Consider the following 22,556-nt stretch of genomic DNA (forward strand, 5'->3'; position numbering starts at 1 on the left):
TAACTCATGCATCAACAAAATGTGACACCTATTATCTGGTTTTAAGGAAGGATAACAAATATTTGCAGATTTTGCACCTGAAATCACCAGCTACTGACTGAGTCACCCTGAGATGACGAAGGTGTAAGTAACTTTCATCCATCAGTTTTTCTATGACAAGTGAACTGAATCCAGTAGACTAACTGTCTGACTCCGTTGCATTCAATCATTCTTTTTATTCTATTGTGTCACAAAACCAACGTACTTGTCTAGAAATTATTTTAATCATAATTTGGAAATCAAATATCATACAATGCCTTGCAAAAACATTTGTGATCCTTGAAGTTTTTAACTAATGTTACAAAGTCAAACATCAATTCATTTTATCAGGATTTTATACAACAGACTAACATGAAGTGGTTCATTATTCTGAAGTGAGAAGCAAATTTACACAATTGGTTGCACTGTATTTTATCTAAGACTAAACAAGATGTTAACATAATCTGTAGAAACACAGACATTTCTGTTTGCTAAATGCCACACAAATCAAAGAAATAATTTTTTATTCTTTCTGTCAATGTCAGAGTGTTACAGGCAAAGATGGATGGAAGTACAAGGCCTACAAACAACTTACAAAAGCCTCAACTTTGACTTCATGGTTTAGTAAGATTTACCTTACTTACATTTGTAAAAAAAAAAAAATAGAAAGGCTATATTGTATGCAGTGAGTGATAAAATGTAATGTTGTCCCAGATATTTAAATATCTGTGGTCAACAGTCATTCTTTTCTGAAATCTCAAACTGTATGCAGTTTGATAATTTTACCCTCAAAAATAAATTCCTATATATGTATTTCAATATTTTATTTAGGAGTATCAGAGTACAAGGAGCTTTTTATTTGAAAACGGTTTACACCACCATGTAACCTTCAGCTTCACAATCACGCACTATTCTGTCAGTCTGTTTTATAAAGTCCCAGTGGTGCTGTGGGCAAAATAATAAGGCAACATGTAAAGACGTTCAAAAGATGGAAATGCTTCAGTAAGACACAGTTCATTAAAATCCCATTGCATCAAACATAATCTTAAAATTGCTGTGCAGTCCATTTATTAATGCTGATGAGAAACTTCAGTATGCGTGGCTATAAGTGTATGATTGCTTCTCAGTATGTGCATGCTGACCCTATGTAATGTGACAAGAGCCACTCAACTAAATAATGAGGTTTCTTTGGTGTGCTCTTTCCCTAATAACAGTCGAGCAGCCTGCTGTATAAATTGCAAGCTTCTTCCCACTCCAGCCCCAGATTGAGGTAATTATTCTTCTGACGTAGCAGGTGGAATGACAGCTAAAGCTCATATCTGCTGGAACGAGCACAACTGAATCAACACACTGCATCAGCACATACTATTGCAATTCCAACTTGACTTTAGAAGTAAAAACGTTTTATCAAAAACAGACACTTTGGAACATGCAGAGAGAAATAAGTTTTCTCTTCGGTTCCATTAAATCTGATTGTAAAAAATGATTTTACAGAACAGATGGTAGCATATCAGTCTACCAGTGGCTCATGATCATAGATGAGACGTCTAGAGAGGCAACCCAGCATGGATAAAATAGAAAGCAATGAAGTGATTAAGGCGAATGAAAAGGAAAGAGTTCATTTGTTCAGTGACACTCTGAAAAATCTATTCAGCTACAAATCGACGCAAGAAGAAAAGGACTCTGGTCTTTCCTGCTCAGAGAAATGTGACACAAATATTTCTGGTATCTTTCAATCAGGAAGGAAACTCTGCCCTTGCATAATTAACCACAAAATGTTTGATGCTATCACAGTTTAAAATTCTGGCAAGGAATGTAAGATGGAACAGAATGTGTTGTTTGTGTTCATCATAAATATACAGTACAACGTGTACAAACTTGTTACACAAAATAATCAATTTGACCAATTACACGAGATTTTTATGGCTAAAGAAAAATAAACACAACTGCCTCATATCATAATAAATTACCTTTTTAACAACTGACTTCTTTAAAGTTTTAGTTTTTGCTTATCTGATGGTTTTGATAGCATCAGAATTACATGACTACATTTTCCCAGGCGCAATTAAAAATACACCGCAGCTCTGAGACTGATCTTTTTATTGCCTTTTTTGGTGCTGGAGGAAACAGCTTGAAATGATAGAGTTCAAGAGTTTTGCGCAGGGAACGTTTTCTAAATGAAAGCTCTGTGCAGCTGAATATAATTTCTGTGTCTCTTAATTGTATTTTGCAGCAATAACGAGTTGTGTCCAACATCTTCCCAAAATCCTTTTCTGTCCCAATTCAAACATTTTCAGCCAAATCTTGGTCTTATTTTGGAAAGCATGGTGTGTAAGCTTTTTAAAGAACGTACTAAATCCAAAATAAAGCAAAAACTTTTACATGAACAAAATGAACCACGACTTTTTTGTAGTTATAGTTTAAATATTACCCAGTCTATTAATCTATTTCTCTCTATCTCCTACTCACTCTTAAATGCCTCTGTTGCTCTTACAGCTATTAGAGATTCTCTAAAATGACAATTCAAAGGATAACATGGTTTGATCAGTGTCCTGTTTTCTCATTGCCAACATATCCTCCTCTCTACAGAAATAACCCATTCTGTCGGACCTGCTTTACAATAAATGACTTCCCAAGGATCATCCCCTTATAATGCCATCAATCCTCCCATCCATGACTACAATCAATAGCTGTTTTTTTTTCATCTGTGACATTAAATAAGTACTTTCTGTGAGGTAAAGGAAATCCCTCCTAATTGAATGGTGGCTTATGAAGAATTTATGCTTAACTACCAAAAATAAATCTTGCATAACCTTTCAAATAACAAGCAGCAGGGATTACTGGAGCACATGTGTGCCCAGATAAGTGCAGCTACTTGAATAATGAGAAAGTAACTGAAGAATAGTGGTGATTACTCACAATGTTTTCATACATATATTGAAAATACTTTTGAAGAAATTTTGAAGTAATAATGGCAAATGGTTAATTTGAATTAATAGACATTCTTTAAGATAATATATTTCACACTATATTGACAGTATTGGCTTTAAAATTGATATAGATAGATTCCTCTGGTATAATAGCAGCGACTGCAATAAAGTGGTTTATTTTGGAAGCTAATCATCAATAATAAGTTGTTTTAAAATAAATTAAAAAATAACTGGATTGTGGTTTATTTATTTATTTATTTTTGTCTATTAAAATAATTGTAGACTGTCAAACAGCCTTTTTGAGGTTTGGACATGTCCAGATGTGACTGTTTGGTACACTGTTGCTCCAATAGTAAGAGGAAGCTTAACCTCATAAACTGTGGCTTCAGTTTATACATGTTCAATATGCATTTGATGGAAAAACTGAGCTATATCCACAGTTAGTGGTTTGTCCTCTACTAGTTACCAACAGATGAGAAACCAAGTGTTTAAAGCAACCACCAAGAACTCTATCGGTGTGGTCGTTTTACTATTCTTACCCAATTTGTGCTGCTTGGTCTGCAAATAATCACCAGAAAAACCTTGTATTTCGGTCTCTTAAAGTTATCATCTTCTCTCACTAATTGGATGTATCATGACTCACCTATTAGGTAATAATGGAGACTATAACCAATGATTATAGTAAAGGTAGAACTTTAATTACACATTTGATTTTTTTAATTATTTCATTTATCCACTTAGTAAAGAAAATTGCATTTAACTGTGTAATTTGACAAGAGAACTTTAGTGACTTGCTTGACAAATCACTCATATTATGGTAATCCTTTGTACCATAATCCTTCATAATCTTACCTCAGCTGCCCTCCGTGTGTAACTCTATGAGAACTACCCTTTCTGGATACTTGGAATATGAATCCAGTTCTGGTTTCCTTCTACCAGCTGTTACAGGACTTATCCTCCCAGTTGTGCCAGATGAGCTCAGGTTTATGGCTAAAACTGAGTTATACACATATAAGATGAGAACATGAGGCATCAATGACTCCATGAATACAACATTAATAAAGTCAACCAAGAACAGTCATAACATCATATGACTGATCGAAAACCTGCATTACATTCTTCTCAGATGTGTTACAAAAAACTTTCCAATCAGACTGAAGAGGATGTCTAAACAAATTTGCCTTCCATTAAATAGAAACCAATGCCTAAAACACAACCTTGAGCCACTGGCACATGACAACTACACAACAGATCCATGCTCCATAAATAATGAAGAGGGAAAATGTTCCACTGTGAAAGAAAGATTGAGGCGGAGGTGGTGGAATCAGAAATGTAAACAATTTAACTGCGCAAGGGGAAATATAAAATACAAAACAGACCAGTACACTAAAAGCCAAAATTGAAAAAAACAGCTTAAATCCATTGATAGTTGGGAGTGTCAATGGAGCAAGATGATGGTTTGCTATTAATAAAAACTGCTTAAATATACCGTACATCAATAAGAATTACAGCGTCTCTTTCACACACAAACCAGATCAGATCATCATCTCTGAATGTGGTGACAAGCTCAGCTGGGAGCATCAAGTGTTACTGACACTGCAGAAAGACAAGCTGTTCACCCGCTGCCAACCAAAGCTGTCAACCAAAAAAAAAAAAAAAAACTATCTGCAATCACATTGACAAAGCTCTCAAACTGATCTGGGACCAGGTCTGAAAAAACCTCTGCCTATACTTCTGGAACATTTTGAACTCAGTCTGCTGACTCAGTAGCTCCACAACAGAAAAGACAGCTGATGTGTTTCTTTGTCTTTTATGCATCACAACTGTCCATAGTATGTACTGTATATTTTTCAAGTTGACATGCAATAAAATAGGATTTATTTATTTTTAATTTTTTTGTATTTTTTAAATAACCCCTGCCAATTTTTTTCCCTGTTCTCTAACGTAAACAAAACAGTTGCTGATGTCCTCTAATTGAATCATTAAATAAATCAGCAACCTCTCTCTCTATCAATGCTTACCGATGATAACTAGCAAGAGCAGCAAAGACCTTTTTTTTCATAGTAATCTACAAGCAGACTCAGATCAACAAAGTGCATTTACAGCTCCCCATAGGGTGCAAGTTTGTTAGGTCTCCTAATATAGCATTTCTCCTAATTTTCTCCTTCTTATAGTATAAATTACCATGCAAATGTTCACCTAAAGAAGCCAAATCTGATCTTCAGAATTCATTATCAGTACCCTTGTCCTTGGTAGACATTGTGTTCTGCGTTGATTCCCAAGTTCAATGATCCAAACATAACTACACCAGTCTGGCAATTTCAGCTGGGTTCTTGGCTGTCTTGTGTTAGTTTTACTTTTTCACGCTTTCTTTTTCATATTTCTCAGTTTTGTTAATGGGAATTGATATACCTATTGTCAGCTACAAGCCAAAGCACACACTAAAAGCAAAAACAATTTTAAAAACCTTCATTTATGCTTTTTAAATTATTTTCTCTGTACGGGGTAAGGGAAAATTTACAACAAAAATACTGTGCAGTTATTTTAAAATAGCACAGTCATATTCAAAGACTGTGCTAAGTGGGATCAAACACCCTTTTAAAATCATACTCCAACTTTTTTTTTTTTCCATTTTTTTCTCCGAAGAGTTTTTGCGGCGCTAGTGGCTCATATTTTTTCTACAGTAGGCAGACAGGAAGGAGGGTGAGGAGAGGAGGGAGGACATGCAGTAAAGGTCGTCGGGACCGGGAGTCGAACCCGTGACGAGGACTAAGGCCTCCAAACGTGGGGCGTGCTAACCCCCTACGCCACCACAGCACGCCCCATACTCCAACTTTAAAAGAAAATATCATATTATTTTGGAGATATTAATCTTTTCCTCAGTAGTTAAATGGTTTGGCACAAGGAAAGTGATGGTTGTCATTAGTCACACCCCATTTAGCAACTTCAACAACACCGTACTGGAAATGAGTGACAAGTCATTGCTGCTCGCGAGACCTGAAAGCCCCAGATAGTACCAGCCTCCAGAATCGTGATGCAGAAATGCAGATCTAGGTGGTTGCCTCAGCCAAATCTGCCATTATGCTGAGGCACAGCATAAATACAGTATTTACATGACTAATTTACATCTGAATTCTCCTACATCATCGTTTTTAATGCGGTACAAGATTTATGTGTGATGAGGGTGATGAATATAGGTAACTTATTCTGAAACACAGCATCACTCAGGTAATTGAAGCACCAAGACAATAGGGCTTAGAATTATGTGTTTTGCATAAAATCTTCATCCTCCACCTATGAGTTTAGAAATACTATATAACCGTTGATGCTACCATCTTCTGAGCATTCAAGTTTACTTGTTTTTCCACAAAAATGAATGGAATTCAAATCCAGCAGCCAGGCAGCAACAGTCCACAAGTGTAACTAAACAATCCCATCTGCAAAGACAGAGTGCCTTTTCCCCTCCAGTTTCCCCTCATCAGATAGTTACACCTGCTAAATGCTGCAAGTGCAGCAGCGACTCTTGAACTCTGGTCCGCTTTTTGGCAGCTAAGCAGTCATATATTTCAAATTCTTTTGAAATTATTCAGCTCATTTCTAGCCCAGCATAGAAGATAAGTAATAAGCAAAGTGCGATGTTGACTTTTCGTATTCAATGATGAATAAAAGCCTATAATACACACTGTGTGGATAATGTATCTTTAAGAATGTGCAATTTTCATGAGAAAGAGACTGATTCAGCAACCCCTTAGGAAGAAAAGAGTCCCCATAAATCCTTGTTCTTAGATCTGTTCCTGATGTTAAAAACACATTAGCCAGTCCTAAGAGAATTCAACAGTGTGCATTATGCATGAACTGTATACAAGTGAGTATGCATTTAGAACAGGCAGAATTACGTATTTCAGACCCAAGAAGATGGATTTCTGGCTCTCACAGTCTGTAGACATACAATACACACATATATTGAGATTTTGAGGAGTAATGTGAGTTGATATTTAAAATTGATGAAAACTGCTTCTCCAGTAGATGGATGCCTTGTAACTTATCTAATGCCGGTCTGATGAGCAAACACAAATAGGCACATTTCTTCTTATTAGACCATTCCTCTTCACCCCCTGCAGCTATCTTCTCTATTTTTACCTGCTGTAGTCTTTCCTCTTCTCTCTCATCCTCTCTATTCTCATGACATTTCTGCTGCTCTGCCTCAGTCCTGCTCTCACATCTCATCTTTCATCCTCCTTTATCTTTTGTCTTCCTATCCCCGGTCGCACAAGTAATGTTTTTCTCTCTTTCTGGGCACGTTCAACACCAAAACCCTAGAAGCAGGGATTTAGGACTCACATTAACAATCTACCAATAATGGCTTCTCAAAATAGAAGTGCAAGTTGCAGGGCATGGTTCTGCACTTTACTAAATTCAAACCCAAACAAATCCCATACTTATTTGGTGGCTCCCTGTTTTATGTCAGCACATGCTCACCTCTTCCTCCCTCCCTTGCCAGAGTCTGGCCAGTCTCGTGTCACAGCCAGCCAGCTCAGGTTCCACACTCGGCGGAAACTGGACACGACACACCCTCTGCACCTCCATCCTGCCATCCCAGCCACAAAAAAAACAAACAAACACCAACACCTGTGCCTAAGGGTAATGTGTTCTGTAAGCAATAAGTCCTAGCAAAGATCAGGTATATGTAAAGTTTGTATGGAAATCTGCATGCAAATAGGTGAACATGACAAAGGAATGGAAACATTGGACTTATGCTAAATTCTTTTATCCCAAATTATAAAATGAAACCTTCCTGGAACAAGCAAATGCAACAATGCAACAATACCAGCATATCTTAACAAGTAGATCTATACCATTTCACATCAGCCTGTCTAAAAGAGCCTCCTACAAGAAAAAGAAAAAAAAGCAGCAGGAAGACACTTCAAACATTATTTTGTATGCATGAATGAATACCTACAGTAAGGCTTCGTCCAACAGCAGATAGAGGCAGAGCTAACATCCAGAGGCTGAACACGCTCCAGCGTACAACTGCGGCTTCTGCTGGATTACTCTCCTGTATGAGAGAGGCTCCCACACAAACACTAACTCACTCCGCACCTCGCGCATGCATGCAGCAAAGGCCAACCAGCTGTGAGGTTCTTGGTTACCCCACAGACAGTCACTCACAACTCTGCACACTGCTCTCTCTCTCTCTCTCTCCATCTAGCTGTCACTCAAGCACTAAACTCTGTGGCAATTCTGACTGTAGCCTGACTGCTTTACTGAAAAATGCTAATTTTTTTTCAATTGACATATAAGAGAACATCCAGAATACTAATGCTACAAGCAGTGTTTTCTTTAAAATGTTTTTGATAAGCTTCATTAGAACACTTTCACTTAGCTATGCTTTACATATCTTCCCTATAGCACACAATACAGCTACATACACTGTTTTCATGTGTCTCTCTTTTACAAGCTGCAATTAATGTTGTTTTGATTTTTATTTTTTTTGTCTTGTGATGATTTACTCATCTTTGCAGGTGTTTTAGAAAAGTTAAAGTTCATGCCTATAAGAGTTGTCTTTTTTTTACCCACTCAGCTGCTTATAACTGCACTCTGAAAGTAATATACTGGAGTCTGGTGACATTCATCATTCACTGTCTAACACCCCTACAAATCAAACTGAGTTAATCTCAAGGAGTTAATGAAACGCCTACAAAGGTGTTCAGTTTAGTCAAAAATCATTACTGCATCAGTAGATACTGTACAGTGTCAACAGGACCTTCTTAGTGTGGAACACTTGCATCAGTAACAATAGGTTGTGTACAAATAAAAACAAAATAAACAAAGAGAAATGTTGAAAATGTAAAAGAAGAGATCAACTTGAGTGAACAGCACATGGTGTTTTAAGCACATTAACTTCTTCTGACTATTTTGTTTCTTTTATCAAAGTTAAATTTCAGAAGGTATGTAGCATTGTTCTCTACCTTACTACGTTTTCCCTAATCTTTCTGTTCTAATGGCACTGCAGCAGCAGGTATAGAGGCCAAAAACATGAAAAATGTGTAACAGGGGCTAGAGCTGAAGGAAGAAAAACACCCCTGTGTACAAGTAGCATGCGCTAGTTGGGTAATGGTTAGGACCTGCAGTAATATTTCACTATCACATTGATGTATGACCTCACCTTCACCCTACCTGCAGCAAATCATTATGTTTTCATACCTTGATGCTCAAAATAGTTTAGTTTTCTAACATAATAAACATTTTCTATTACAATACGACATTTTTTCTCAATAACTTCACTTTTTCCACATTTACATAAACACACATGGGCATAAATCATAATATTTTTCATACTTCTAACCAGCCCATGACTAGAGTCAACCCATATATTAAAAACTAACATGCATATATGAATATTAATAGAGTTAAGTGATCATAGTGAAGAGGGATAAAAACAAAAAATGCTAATCTAAATAAACATCTCAAACATAGTTGCAGATAAGGGAAATCAATATCTTGCAGCTTTCCGCTCCCTTTACATTCGAAAAGCAAAAAGCCAGACACCAAACCAGACAGGGGGACACAACAACAGGGAGGTGCCACTTGGCTTCTTGGCACTGTCAGCTGTGCAGTTTGTGGGTGTGCGTATATGTGCATGTATGTGGGAGAGAGTGTGCTTGTTCTTGTATTACAGTAGAGTCAGGTCCCAGGACACGACAGCTGTCCCTTTCATGTCTGCTGTTGTGTTAGTCTTGATCAGCGCTGTGTCAGTCAGCAGGTCTTATGACTACAGTTGCTGAGTTCAAAACAACATACATCCACACAACGAGTGGCAGGGCAGAGAAAAAAGCCTTACTGGAAATGTTTATAATGCTGTGTTGCATGCCATAGCATGGTATTTCGCGTAACTCACAGTCAACGTAAAACAACTGGATTTGATAAAGTGTAAGATGAAGGAAAAATGTTTAATTTTAGAAATGTGTTTTCATGTGTTTCAGCACTGAGAGTCTATTTACAGAAAGAGGCTCTTGCATTAACTATAGTTAATATAGCTATAGCTGCACAGAACATAACATTGTCACAGAACATTTTTTTTATTTTTGGCCCACAAGCACATTCTTTTGTTGTTGTGATAAAAAATAACAATGATGATACCTCATATTTATCAGGGTGAAATGGTCGCACAGCATGTGTTGTAAATGATATGGTTAGTTAGCATTAGAAAAAACAATGTAAACATCAAAAAAGATTCTTTTAGGGCTAATTTTCAACTTTCAAGTCATGTTAATATATATTACCCCGAGTAGATGGTTCATTCAGGCTGTGAGAAAGTGATATTTTCTCAGAAGAAAACAGAACAGACATAGCAAAAGACCTCTGTTCTCTTCATTTGAGCTTTCAACATCTGTATAATGGGTGGCAGATTTAGAATTAGAAACTGCATTCTCTACAATATGTAACTGAAGGTTGCTAAAAAGGTCAAAGTGTTACAAAAACTGGTTACTGGCTAAAGATTCTGGTAGGTTGATTTCTAAAATGCGGCTTGTATCCTTGATTACTGGCTGAGCATTAATACTCCACTGGTGAAATGCACACAAATGCAGTGGACACACAAATATCTAACTGGAACACATTACTCTGAAAGGCGAGCAGAATGACATTTCTTTTATTCAGTTAAATATTTAATATTTAACTTAATATTTAGTTGATATGTATATCAAAATATTGTTTATTTTTAAACCAAAATAAGAAATATCTGGCGTACATGCTCTACATCCATCCTTGTTTAAATCTCCTATGTTGGAATGCTTGTATCTCCAAACCCTGCAGTGTGTACCATCTGTTTCCTCATAACTTATCACACGTCACAGCGCATGCACAACAAAGACACGCGCTCAAACATGCACCGCACATCATTAGTAAAACAAACACACGTGTGCCTCGCACTTCAGCTGTAACTCTGCATGACATAACAGACAGAAGAGCTGACAAAAGCTCTTGAAAGCTCGTGCAAATCTCTTCTCTATGCTGCAGAGTCATCAGTGGAGGAAACGGGAAGAGATACAGGCTTTGTCACTGGTAGCTGACTGGTGTCAGACTAACCGACAGATGGGCAGGAATGGTAGGCAAGAAACAAAGATGTACGCACACAGAGCTATTTGTAAAATACAAAAATAGATTTTATTTTCCTCATAGACTTTGACCATTTCTCCAGAATTTAAAGAAATAATGAATTCCATGACTGTCAAGCAGTCACAGAGAGTAAATTACAGAAGCAAGTCAGAAGATTTCTCAACAGCAGGTAACAATAAATGCTTTGTAGAGTGGACAGACACAATGTTTTCATAGATCAAACTATTGTTTGATCTCCTGCTGCTATTGATGGTGCAACTGAGTCTTTTCTTTCAACCTTTATCAAACAATCATTGTGTTTTTCCTTTTAAGTTGATTTTCTCTGCACTTTTTGCTTTGAATGTTTGTGTTTTTCATGTCCTACATTTTAAGCTTACTCCAGGTTCACTCACACATTTTTGTGTGTATTTTGCATATGAAGTGATAATAAATTCTCTTTTGGGAGCTTTGAAAGTATTCGTAAGCTGATATCATTCAACTACAGTTCTTCAATCAGATTGTCCAGCAGATTGAAATCACTGTCATTCTTATTATGTATGCTACCTAATATAACAAACCAATCTTTAAAAAAGGAGTATAAAAGCAGGCTTCTATAAATAAAAGTACGGTAAGTATAATTGGTCAGCAAACTAAGAATAAAAGTGAAAGATTTAAAAAAAATTAAGTCTAGGGTAGGCCTGTCGCGATAAACGATATATCGATTAATCGTACGATAAATTAAAACTATCGACGTCATTTCAATTATCGCCACTATCGTCTCTTCCACCGTTTTTCTCTTTCTGTTGATGACACCGAATGAAAAAAGGCTCAACTCCGGTGCTCTCCACTGACCCTCCCTTCCTCATTTACTTAGTGTAAAGTCCAGCACACACGACACGATCTTAGAGCTGTCGGCCGATTGTCGGCCCATTTTCAAAACCTGACAGACCACACATTAGCCGACAGAAATCCTAGGTATAACGGTTCGATCAGGTTCGGTCCTGCCGTGTGGTGTCCAACAATGGGCACAAAATAATGGCTACAAGCCCAGTGAACTAATTTTAAAACCAGGCTTTAATCAATGCTTTACCACAATCTACCTGCAATGCATGTTGCTAGTGTCAGCGTAAAGTCCAGACTGAATGAAAATCATTAGAACCTATTTATGTCACGTTAACGAAGAACAGCTGAAAAGTTACCGGGTTTATCAACTGCGGCAGCAATTTCGCTCCAACTCCTCCCCTTGTCATTTCTATATTCTTTGCATGTTGAATAAACATTAATGTTGTTTCCACATATCATCTCCAATGTCCGCTGGACTTCGGGTTGCGCCGTGTCAGCTGTTTGGGATTCCCCGACGTAATTTCCCCTCAGAAAACACGGAGGAGAATCCGCGCTTTCTGATTGGCTACCTGTCACATTCAACAGGCTGCGTTAACGATCCCAGTCGGGGAAAACCCCTGATTTAGATCCGAGCGGCAACGAGGATCTACCGTAACACACCACACAATCTTAGAAAGACCAACGTTTTAAGATTGTTGTATGGGGAAAATAGGAGCAAAAAATCATGTAGTGTGAATTATTGCATCATGTAGTTGATGTGCCCATCTTCTCTATTTAAATCTAATTATTACTGAAGGGCAACATAATATACAGACTTCATAATCTGCACTCTTTTGGTTGAATGCAGTATTTATTTACACTTTGGCTTTATGTTGTTTAGTTTTTATCAAGTACATTTTTTGTTAATGGAGACTGAGAATCCATTTTGTTTTTGGTTGTTTTGTTTATTTAGTTTATCAGTTCCAGTGTTAAATATTCTTTTGAATATAAAGTGCATCTATCTTTGGCAGGAAATCACATGCATTATTACGTCATTTCCATTAAATCAGTGTAAAAAGGTCTTCAGACAATATTATCGTTTATCACAATAGTTTTTTGAGACAATTAATCGCTCAGCAAAATTTGCTATCGTGACAGGCCTAGTCTAGGGAAAAACACAAATGAAATATGTGAAGGCGGTGGAAGAAAATCACGTGATCATGGAGGATTAAGGGATGCAAGGATGTAAAAAAAAAAAAAAAGCCATGTTCTGGTTTGTTTTAAGCAGAGTCACTACAGTGGCTAATTGTCACTGGGATCCAGGCCAAACAGAGCCCCTCCTGGGAGAATCACTTCTTACCTGGATCTATAGATGGATTCACCATCTCCGTTTACTTTTGTCTGTCTCTTTGTCTGTGCCTATCTTCCTCCCTTTTCCTTTATCACTCCTTGACATTGCTTAGGTCATCACTTGCTACTTGCACAACTGCCTCCATCGTGACTGTTGATTAGGCGCCCAGTTCCTTTGTCCCCGCCATGTCTCCTTTTCCCATTTGAACTGTCACTAACCTTGAAAAGTTCTGGTTGCTTCTAGATTGCCAATTTAAACTCAACATCTAACAGAAGAATGCAATAAACAGAGAGAGAAAAACCCTTTGCTTCCAGCTGCTTTTTCCATCCCTTCATTGCCTCAAGTAGTTTTAAAATGTTTCAATATGCATCATGTTTATACCATGTATAAACATGCATCCAACATGTTTATAAACATAAACCATGTTTATACCACATAGACATGTAATATATCTGAGTAAAAGTACTTTCAGACATAAAGCTTTATGTTTTTTAATAATAGAAGTCTCAAGGTCTTGGCTTCAAAGAATTTCACACGCTAATAGAATCCCATTCAAAAACAATTATATTTTCTCATAAAAGACCAAGTAATTTCATTTCTTTCCACAGGTCATTATGGGTGTCATTTTCAAGATTTCTTCTCTCTAATAAGTGCCCTCTGAGTAATTAGTTTTACCTCATCCGTGGTTCTCAAACTGTGGCACAACTAACGCTGGTGGCACTCAGTCCGCCTCTGGTGATACTCAAGCTTAAAAAAAAGAAATTAGCGCTAATTTATAGCTAAGAAACCAACCAAACAAATATTCTTATCCAATCTTTGTCCTAAAGAAACACTGCTCCTATGTACTGAAAAGCATCTATCTTAAGTGTGGTATAACTCAATGTGCAGCATTAAAGTCGTTTTATGCTGCCTCTGGTTAGTCTCACTGATTGAAGCAGAGAATGACATTATACCTGCAGTTGAGCATGATCTGGTTGCAAGTCAGCTGACAGTGAAATTAATTATTTGCTTCTGTGCTTATAAATATTTTCAATAAAACCTGATAATATATTTCTCTCCATTTAATTTGTTTGACACAATTCCTTTTGTAAAAAACTATAAAACTATGATTAATAAAATACAACCCTTTAGAGGTACTAACGAAAAATACCAGTGACTTTTTCTGTCTGAATTAATCATATTGAATATCAAAATCCGACACCAGAGCTCTTGTACCCGCGGTTTTAAATGAACTTCAAATGCACAGTAAAATGAAATGATAAGTTCTTTAAATTGGAAAGGTGCTGAGAAACTGTTTCTCATCTTGCTTTATTGTCTTGGTATCTTTAAACACATTTTCTGTGGGTTTAAAAGGAAAGAAGTAAAGCACATTTAATGAAACATGCCATTGTAACGCAAAGCATACGCAAAATGGTGCTATGGGGTATAAATGTTCATTTCCTTGTAGATGTACCATTACATACCCATACAACTGTATGTATGCAGCAGATTATTATGCATAATTTCAGTACATACAACTAATACTGCACTCCCCCCAGCTTTTTATAAAGTATTCTTTAATAATCTAGTGTTCCCTCAGTGGGCTCCTTAGTTCTAGTGTCCTGTGAGGCTCTGCCAGGCAAAGTGTAATTTAGAAAAGTGACGAAAAACTACTGAAATCCAATATTCATCTTATTACTTTTTTCCAGAGCTGTACATAAGCTATATGCACATAAACCAGATCAAACAAGGAAGTAATCACTGTTTCACCAGAGAAAAAAATTGCTAATGAAAAAATTATCTCAATATATCACCAAAGCTACTTTTCCCAGCTCTACTGTAACAAGCATTCAGTATGTTATCCAAAAAAACTCAGTGTAAAATACAAATAACTCATATTTCTAATAGTCCTTTGTAGTTCACATGATATATATAATATATAAGCCCTGATGAAAAAGGTACAATAAATGTTGGGTAACGCAATTATTACTGACATGTTATATTCAATAACATATGCAATGGTTTATGAAGACTTGTTAAGGGTGAGTGTTATTTTATTGAAGGCTGAGATCTAGATGTGAAGGTCCCAGTCAGTTCTAAATATATCAGTCACCAAAAGATGCTCACAGCACCCACTCAAACAGCACACTTTCCAGTACCGAAGTGCAAGACTGTAATCAGAGCAAGGTCAGTGCTGATAGGGAAAAAAAGCAGCTCAGGCAAGAAGAAATTCAAACTCCCTCTCGTTATCTCCTTGGCTTTACTTTGAGTCATGCTGCATTCAGTGCGTCTTGTGAGTGGAAGGTCCAAAAGGTTTTTATGTGTGTTTTTCTTAAGTTTTGAGAAATAAATAAATAGATGGTGTACAAGCACCAGAACTGGTACTGCATTTAGAAGTATTTAGATGAAATGTTGACATAAATTTTACTACAATAAATGAACTGGGATAATTTGCTATAGTATAGTATTCTTTGAGTAATAAAAACTACACAAGTAAACGAGCGGAGGAGAATACTTTTTGAGAAGTCCAGGTAGATGAACCATGACTCAAAAACAGGTGTGATTATTCACAATTTTCCTACTTTTAAAGGGGGAATGAGGAATCTGGAGGTTAGCTGTAGGTGCAGGTCATAAATACAAGTTCAATTCATACATCAATCCAGTTTATTTAATGTGTATATATGCGTGCACATGCGCGTCTAGGTGTGTAAGTGTATGTATTAGAGACAGTTTCTGTGTGACCTTTGAACTTATTTCTGGTGTTTAAATGGTTTTATAATTCACTGGTCAGAAATGACCCATAAGACAATCTTGTACCCTAGTACAAGATTGTACTAGGGTACAATCTTGTGGTGTACAGCCCAAATGGAAACATCAACAAAAACAAATATCACTTTTTCTAATGATGGGGTCAATTTAGGAAAAGTCATAAAATTTCAAGTTGGGCGCGTTTCACGCGTCTAGCACAGCGCGACTTGAACCGTTTGATGCGTCAAGAGCGGCAACAGAAAACAACAGCTAGAGCGATTTTGACCCGTCTGATGCGCCTCCACATAGACTTTGAACGTAAACCAGACACGCCTGATGCACGAAACGCTAAGTGTAAAGCAAAATGTCAAGCGTCTGCATTCAAAGTACACAGGCGTCGAACTTGGCATACATGCCGTGTGTATTTTTGTCTAGTTCCACTATGTTCAGCATCTCAGCCCCAGCGGACCATGTGGACACAAACCACTTTGAGAACAGAAGATTTAATAGATTTTAAAATATTTCTCAACCAACATGTTTTGCTTTAAGAGCCAGCCCAGATAAAACTTTATATATAAAATGATCAATCAGTAGTGCTCCTCAACACCTCTGCTACCCTTTCTTTCAGCCTTTGTTCCAGAAGACAACCAAAGCAAGTGTAATGAGATCTGGATATGAGAGGAATGCCAGGAAAATGAGTAGCAAGCATTTAAACAAAGCTCAAATTAAAGTCAGAGGCAGCAAAATAATGATGTGGAATTTAAAGTAAGTCTGTTCTGTGACCCTGTTTAAGGTCTGTGGTCATAATCACGAGTCTGAAATAGTGCAACACCTGTTGAAGATTCCAAAATGCATAGTGGCAAATCGGAATAAGCCTGAGTTTATGCAGTAAATAGAACCCTCCAGCATTCTTTGGCAACCCTAGTAAAGATGTGTGAAATTCTTTAAATAAATGTACAACTTAGTTGACCAACAAACAATTTGTTGCTGTTCTCAAACAGTTGGCTTTAGAAATTTATTTTAACTCCATCACCATCATCACCACTATAACGACTAGAGAAACATAGGTTCTCACGCTAGCCTTTTTTTCACAATTTTTGTAGTTTTCAGATTTATTTTTATTTATTTTTTTGTTATTGCTCAATCTGTAGATATGAGCAAGTTTAGGTGAGTATATTAACACACACCTTTGTTACATGAATGGCATGTTCTCCCCTTTTTCCCATTATGAAAAGTGGCTAGGCGCATTTTTCTCTACATCTCGTCACATTAGCATGTTAGTGAAACAGGATGCTGTGGGTCACTAATTAAAGGATCTAGAAACTCTAATGTAATTTTAAAAAATGCTTGTATCACATTTATTTTTATAGGAATTGTGAGGGGCTACGAGGAAACAAAATAAAATATTTTCAAAACATGGATCCAGTGCATGTTTTGATTCAAGATGGAACTGGACCACAGTACTCCATGGCAACAAAGTCTTACAGAACATGTGACTTTTAAAATTGGTGATTTTAAACATATACAAAAGAAAAAAAAACTTACAGTTTAGACTACAACTACAAAAAGGAGAGGGAGAGAAATTAAGCCTTCTAGCTAACAGTGGTAAGTAACTATGCTTCATAAAAATGTAATTAATTATACATTGTAACTGAGCTTGGACAATGGTAAAGAGCAAGACCAATAGAGCCTTGACAATACATTTGCTTTCCTATTTATGTGTCATTAACAATAAAAATAAATGTGATCTTAATGACAACTCAATGTTGGCTCTAATATGTTATATTATAGCCTCCATGTATGAAAAACAATCTAACTTTTCACGCGGAACTGGAGACGAGAACATTTCCTGATGGCAGCATCTAGAAGAAAGACAGGCCCCGCTGCCTCTCGTTTCAGGTGCAGCTTTTCCTAAAAAAAATTATATTTTCCTTACCGTTTGATGGTTGCAACTTTTTATGTTGTGCTATTTCTTTGCATAATGTTTTCACCTTGTGATTTTATTTGAATCAGGCTCAAATGTTTTTATTAGAATTTGTATAAAGATCACCAAAAAAAATGCATGTATCAATGTACGGTAATCCGCTGTGTCTCTGTATAGCCAATTAATTCACTTTTTCTGACTGATCAGGTCGAGACAGCAGGCAGCAAGTGACAGGAGATTCTGTATCGTATGGATCAACAGAATGGTGAATAAACAGGTGGAGAAGAAAATCGCTGAACTGCAAGAAGAGATTCTTCTCATGTATCTCGAGCTGAGAGTGCAGATGGCAGCCAAGCTAAATGAGCATTTGGGAGAAGCAGTGGTGACGCAAAGCAGAGAAATCCCTGAATCTAATTGGTCATCTGATACAGAAGAGATGGAAACAATGCAGCCTGCAGATGAAGAAGGTGAAGACAAATCACAGAGCGATAGTGACTATCCAACACACTCATCACCAGAACCAGATCAAGGTTTCAGGAAGACTTTAAGCACATTCAGTGAATGCGATTTGGTGGGTACAGATATCAGAGATACAGACATCAAGCACTTTCCCGGCAATGATCACAGTACGTCACAAGAGGCCCAACGTGAGCCGATTTCGCCATCAGGTGACCCCGCTGTCTGTGGCAGCTGCAAGCTGATGAAGAAATCAGAGGAGAAAAAATGCCCCCACAATCCCTCCCAAATGTTAACAGGCAGAGAGGAGGAAAGCAACGAGGACAAAGCAAAAGTGGAGCAGGATGCACTGATGAAGGCGCAGTGGAAGGAGTGGCTGGACAAGCAGGAAATGAAAGAAAGGAAGAGGCATGAAGAGAGAAATGTTCAACAAAAAGTGATGAGATCTAGTTCATCAGATAAACAAATGACAAAAGCAAAAAAATCTGGACAAATAGGCACTATGAAGAAAATCAAAACATACATCAGTGAATTTTTTAATCCTTCTGAAAAGAGAAAGTGGGATATGCTTTACGAGGAGGACTGACCCTCAACTCCTCAAGGATTAGTTTGTTGTCTCAATGTCACGCTGTACATGAAGGCTCAAACTACAGTTACTCAATAAACAATAAACACAGTCTGCAGCATGCCATTTTGTCAGTGCTTCAGAGAACAATAAAGTAAATTAATACATGAGGTGAGCTGAGGTAAAGTTAACTACAAACATGGTTTCTTTTACCTTCCAAACACTGCCAGATATTGAACACACAACAAGGGGGCACCATGATGCATAATATTAAAAATAATGTAAGTTACATACTGAAAAGGATTTATTATGCACCATGATGCATAATATTAAAAATAATGTAAGATACATACTGAAAATGATTTTTGTTACGTACTTATTTTCAGGTAAAAGGACAGGTAATGCAGCCCACAGTGATACTGTCACAGACACTATCACTAATAACCCTGTAACTTGTTCCTGTGTAGTGCAATAGTTTTATTTTTGTATAATTATTTTCTATTACGTCTGAATTAGTTTGGTTTTTGGTGACTAGTCAAACCTCAACTGTACTATTCTACACAGAGCAGAAATAGATGTAGACATATTTTAAGAGTTATACCATCATTCTACAAGTGACTAATGGTATATATATATATATATATATATATATATATATATATATATGCACACACAAACGTAGTCAGTGTGGATCCTTGCTTGGTTGTCTATGAGTTGACACAAGAGGGGATCTCATGCAGGGACGCTGTTCATGCAAAACCCACCAGTCCTTCCAAGCACCGATCAAGCAATAAAATGTGCTGTTCCATAACTAAATGTTCATACCTACCTCCTACTCTCCACTAGAAAACAGTTGGTGCAGCGCAAATGCTTTTCAAAATGAAATCAAAAGATTACACATGAGAACTGTTCTCACTTGGCAAACATCTAAGGCAGAAATGAAGATCAAAGCTTTTAGACGCCTACATTAATATTCATTTATCAGAGGAAAATAGAGGCTCAGACCACATTCGTCAGAAAGCATCCAAAGCTCTTCAAAACTTCAGAAAATGGCAACGGCAAACTCCAACCATGTCCAGAATGATCAATATTATTAAATTATAATTAACGTGGTTTTTTTTGTTGTTTTTTTAATGTCATACAACATTCGTTTTCTCACATATTCTAAGTCAGTCTTGAGTGGTCTGTCACAATGGGGCCAATCAATATTTTATTTGGTCATTTAGAATCACTAACCATTAAATATACAAGAAGGCATGCTAAATGTTATGTTTTCTGCTACATGAAGTTCTAAATTTATCTGACCATATGTTTAAAACAGGTTTGTCTCTCAGAAGTTTTGTTGCAAATTTCAAGTAGGAATTCTTTCCTTTGACACTGACTTTCTTCTTGCCCTTCATCCTTAGTGCTAGAGTGCAGAACTGGCCTTCATGCTGCTGTCTGTTCACTAATGTTCATTAAATTAAGGCCTTAACAGAACAGATGTATTCATATTGAGATCAAATAGCATGCATATAGAAATTTGTGCAGATAGTAGACTGGATTTTATTTAAGAGTGTCAGATCGAAATGAGCTTAATACAAATGCACACCACACTTTTGAGATTATTTATTTAGAAAAATGTGAAAACCATGTGTAGTTTTCCTTCCACTCCACCAGCATGTTTGTACTACTTTGAGTTGGTCTATTACACTAAATCTAAAGCATTGTAATTGTTGGCAAATTAGGTCATTATTTGTTGTGAAGGCAAGAGAAAGTCAGTAATCATATTTCAAAGGAAACACTGGAAAGGACTCATAGCAAACTTTGGCACATTTTGTTATGTGCCAAAGTGCTTACAGCAGGACAGTCTCATCTCTCTTTGAAGATTTTTGCCAGCAGGTGGCACCAGGTCTCTTCCAAGGTGCATCACAAGAAATGCTTCACATCAACAGTACCAATAGAAACACCATTCTGCAGATACTGTACTGAATTACTTGCTGTTTCATAGCACTTTGTAAAAGAGATGACGTAGAAGTATGGAACCAAACCATTAAATGAAACCAGAACCTCAAAGAGGTGACGGTCTTAAAAACACACTCACTAAAACAACATGCACTGCACACACACCAAGTGTCAGATACACCTGAGATATACTGTAGGTGTAAGTTATCTTGTAAATGTACACGATTTCCAACTCCTGTAGTCAAACCTAACATGAGAAAATAAGAAGGTTTATTATGGTGCAAGTGGTGAGCTACTTGAAACTGTAAATACAAAAACTGCTGGACTAGTTTAATCAAAGTTATATTTGAACAATACCCATTCGTGTGTTGAGGTGATGGCACAGTTAGAGATCTCACAACCCACTTTTCTATCAGAGCACTACAAAGAAAACAACAAAACAAAACAAAACTCATCCATTCCTTGGATAAAATGTTCCATCTGCCCTTTTGCTTATTTTTTTAACAGGTTGCCATTTTACTAGACTCTAGGTTAAAGACGTATTAGAATTAACAAAAGTGGTAAACTGCTGCCACAGCTTAAATAGTTTTGATTTAGAACTGATTTAAATTTTTATAGGACATCAAATTAAAAAAAAAAAACCTGATAGAGAAAAATGTGAGTAGCTGTCAGGGAAGCTGTGGGTAGCCTAATAAAAACACTAAGGAAGAGTTTCACCTGTGTACAAGTGTCCTCAGCACCTTTTGTCAGTCAAATATTACCATTAGAGTTATCTTATTAAAAAAAACTACAAAGTTTAAAAAGTGTATGTCTTTACAAGTACGTGATGTGTGTAATCAAAGTGGGTGGTTCCCTGCTTTGATTTTCCTCTGTAAAACATTACTGCATGATTATTTGCAGTAACCCTGCAGTAATTATGACTGCTCTGCATGCACAGCTATATGTACTGTAATGCAAAGGTAGTCAGACCTCAAAAACTTGCAGGAAAGTGAGCTGTCAGGATGGAGGATTCTTTCTGCACTGAGTGAATCTGTCCTCTTGCATGCTTCTGTCAATGTTTTCGTCTGGGCAAGAACTTAGCATTTATTAGGCTAAAAGACTTTGCAAGACAAGGCTCTCTGGCTCCACACACCAATCAACCTTTAATATAAGTATTCATTCCCAGTTAATTCAAATCCTCTTAATCCTACTACTCTTTTTTACAAACATTTTTACATATAAGTAGTTCTGGTGCTTTTATTGAAGATTTGTTCCCACTGGAAGCATTTCTATAAACGCTAAAAAATATATTCACCCAATATATTTGGGTGAATATATTTCACCCAAATATATTTGGGTGACATATTAATTTTACTATTAATATTTTCACTACTTTCTAACTAGTAAAATTCTCTTTACTAGTATGTTTGAGTACCTCCAATTTGGCTGTTCAATCAGGACTTTTAGAAATGAATGAAAACACTCCAACATTAATGACTCGAGTTTTACTCTTAGCTACTATATGACTAGCACAAGCTTGTACACGCTATAATTCATATTATTTTTATTATAAAACTTATAGTAAACTGACTATAAGGAGGTATTCCAGGGGTCAGCAACCCGCAGCTCTTTAGCGCTGCCCTAGTGGCTCTCTGGAGCTTTTTCAAAAATGTTTGAAAATGGAAAAAGATGGGGGTGGGAAACATTTTTGTGTTTTAATATGGTTTCTGTAGGAGGACAAAC

The 22,556-nt window shown here is 36.8% G+C and overlaps 1 protein-coding gene across 4 annotated transcripts in view; it reads right to left on the reverse strand.

The window, feature by feature from the left end:
* The window catches only part of mctp1 (multiple C2 and transmembrane domain containing 1), a 155,031-nt gene that overhangs the window by 121,327 nt on the left and 11,148 nt on the right, over positions 1-22,556 (reverse strand). Inside the window, exon 1 of one of the 4 annotated variants that reach the window (XM_023343781.1) lies at positions 7,909-8,025. The exons of the other annotated variants lie outside the window; for them this stretch is intronic. Coding sequence (XP_023199549.1) covers positions 7,909-7,950 — 42 coding nt within the window. The 5' untranslated portion in view covers positions 7,951-8,025. Of the gene's footprint in view, positions 1-7,908; positions 8,026-22,556 lie in introns of those variants that run through there. 4 annotated transcript variants of the gene reach the window in all.

This window comes from Xiphophorus maculatus, chromosome 12, assembly GCF_002775205.1.
Source record: "Xiphophorus maculatus strain JP 163 A chromosome 12, X_maculatus-5.0-male, whole genome shotgun sequence".
NCBI classification, from domain to species: domain Eukaryota; kingdom Metazoa; phylum Chordata; class Actinopteri; order Cyprinodontiformes; family Poeciliidae; genus Xiphophorus; species Xiphophorus maculatus.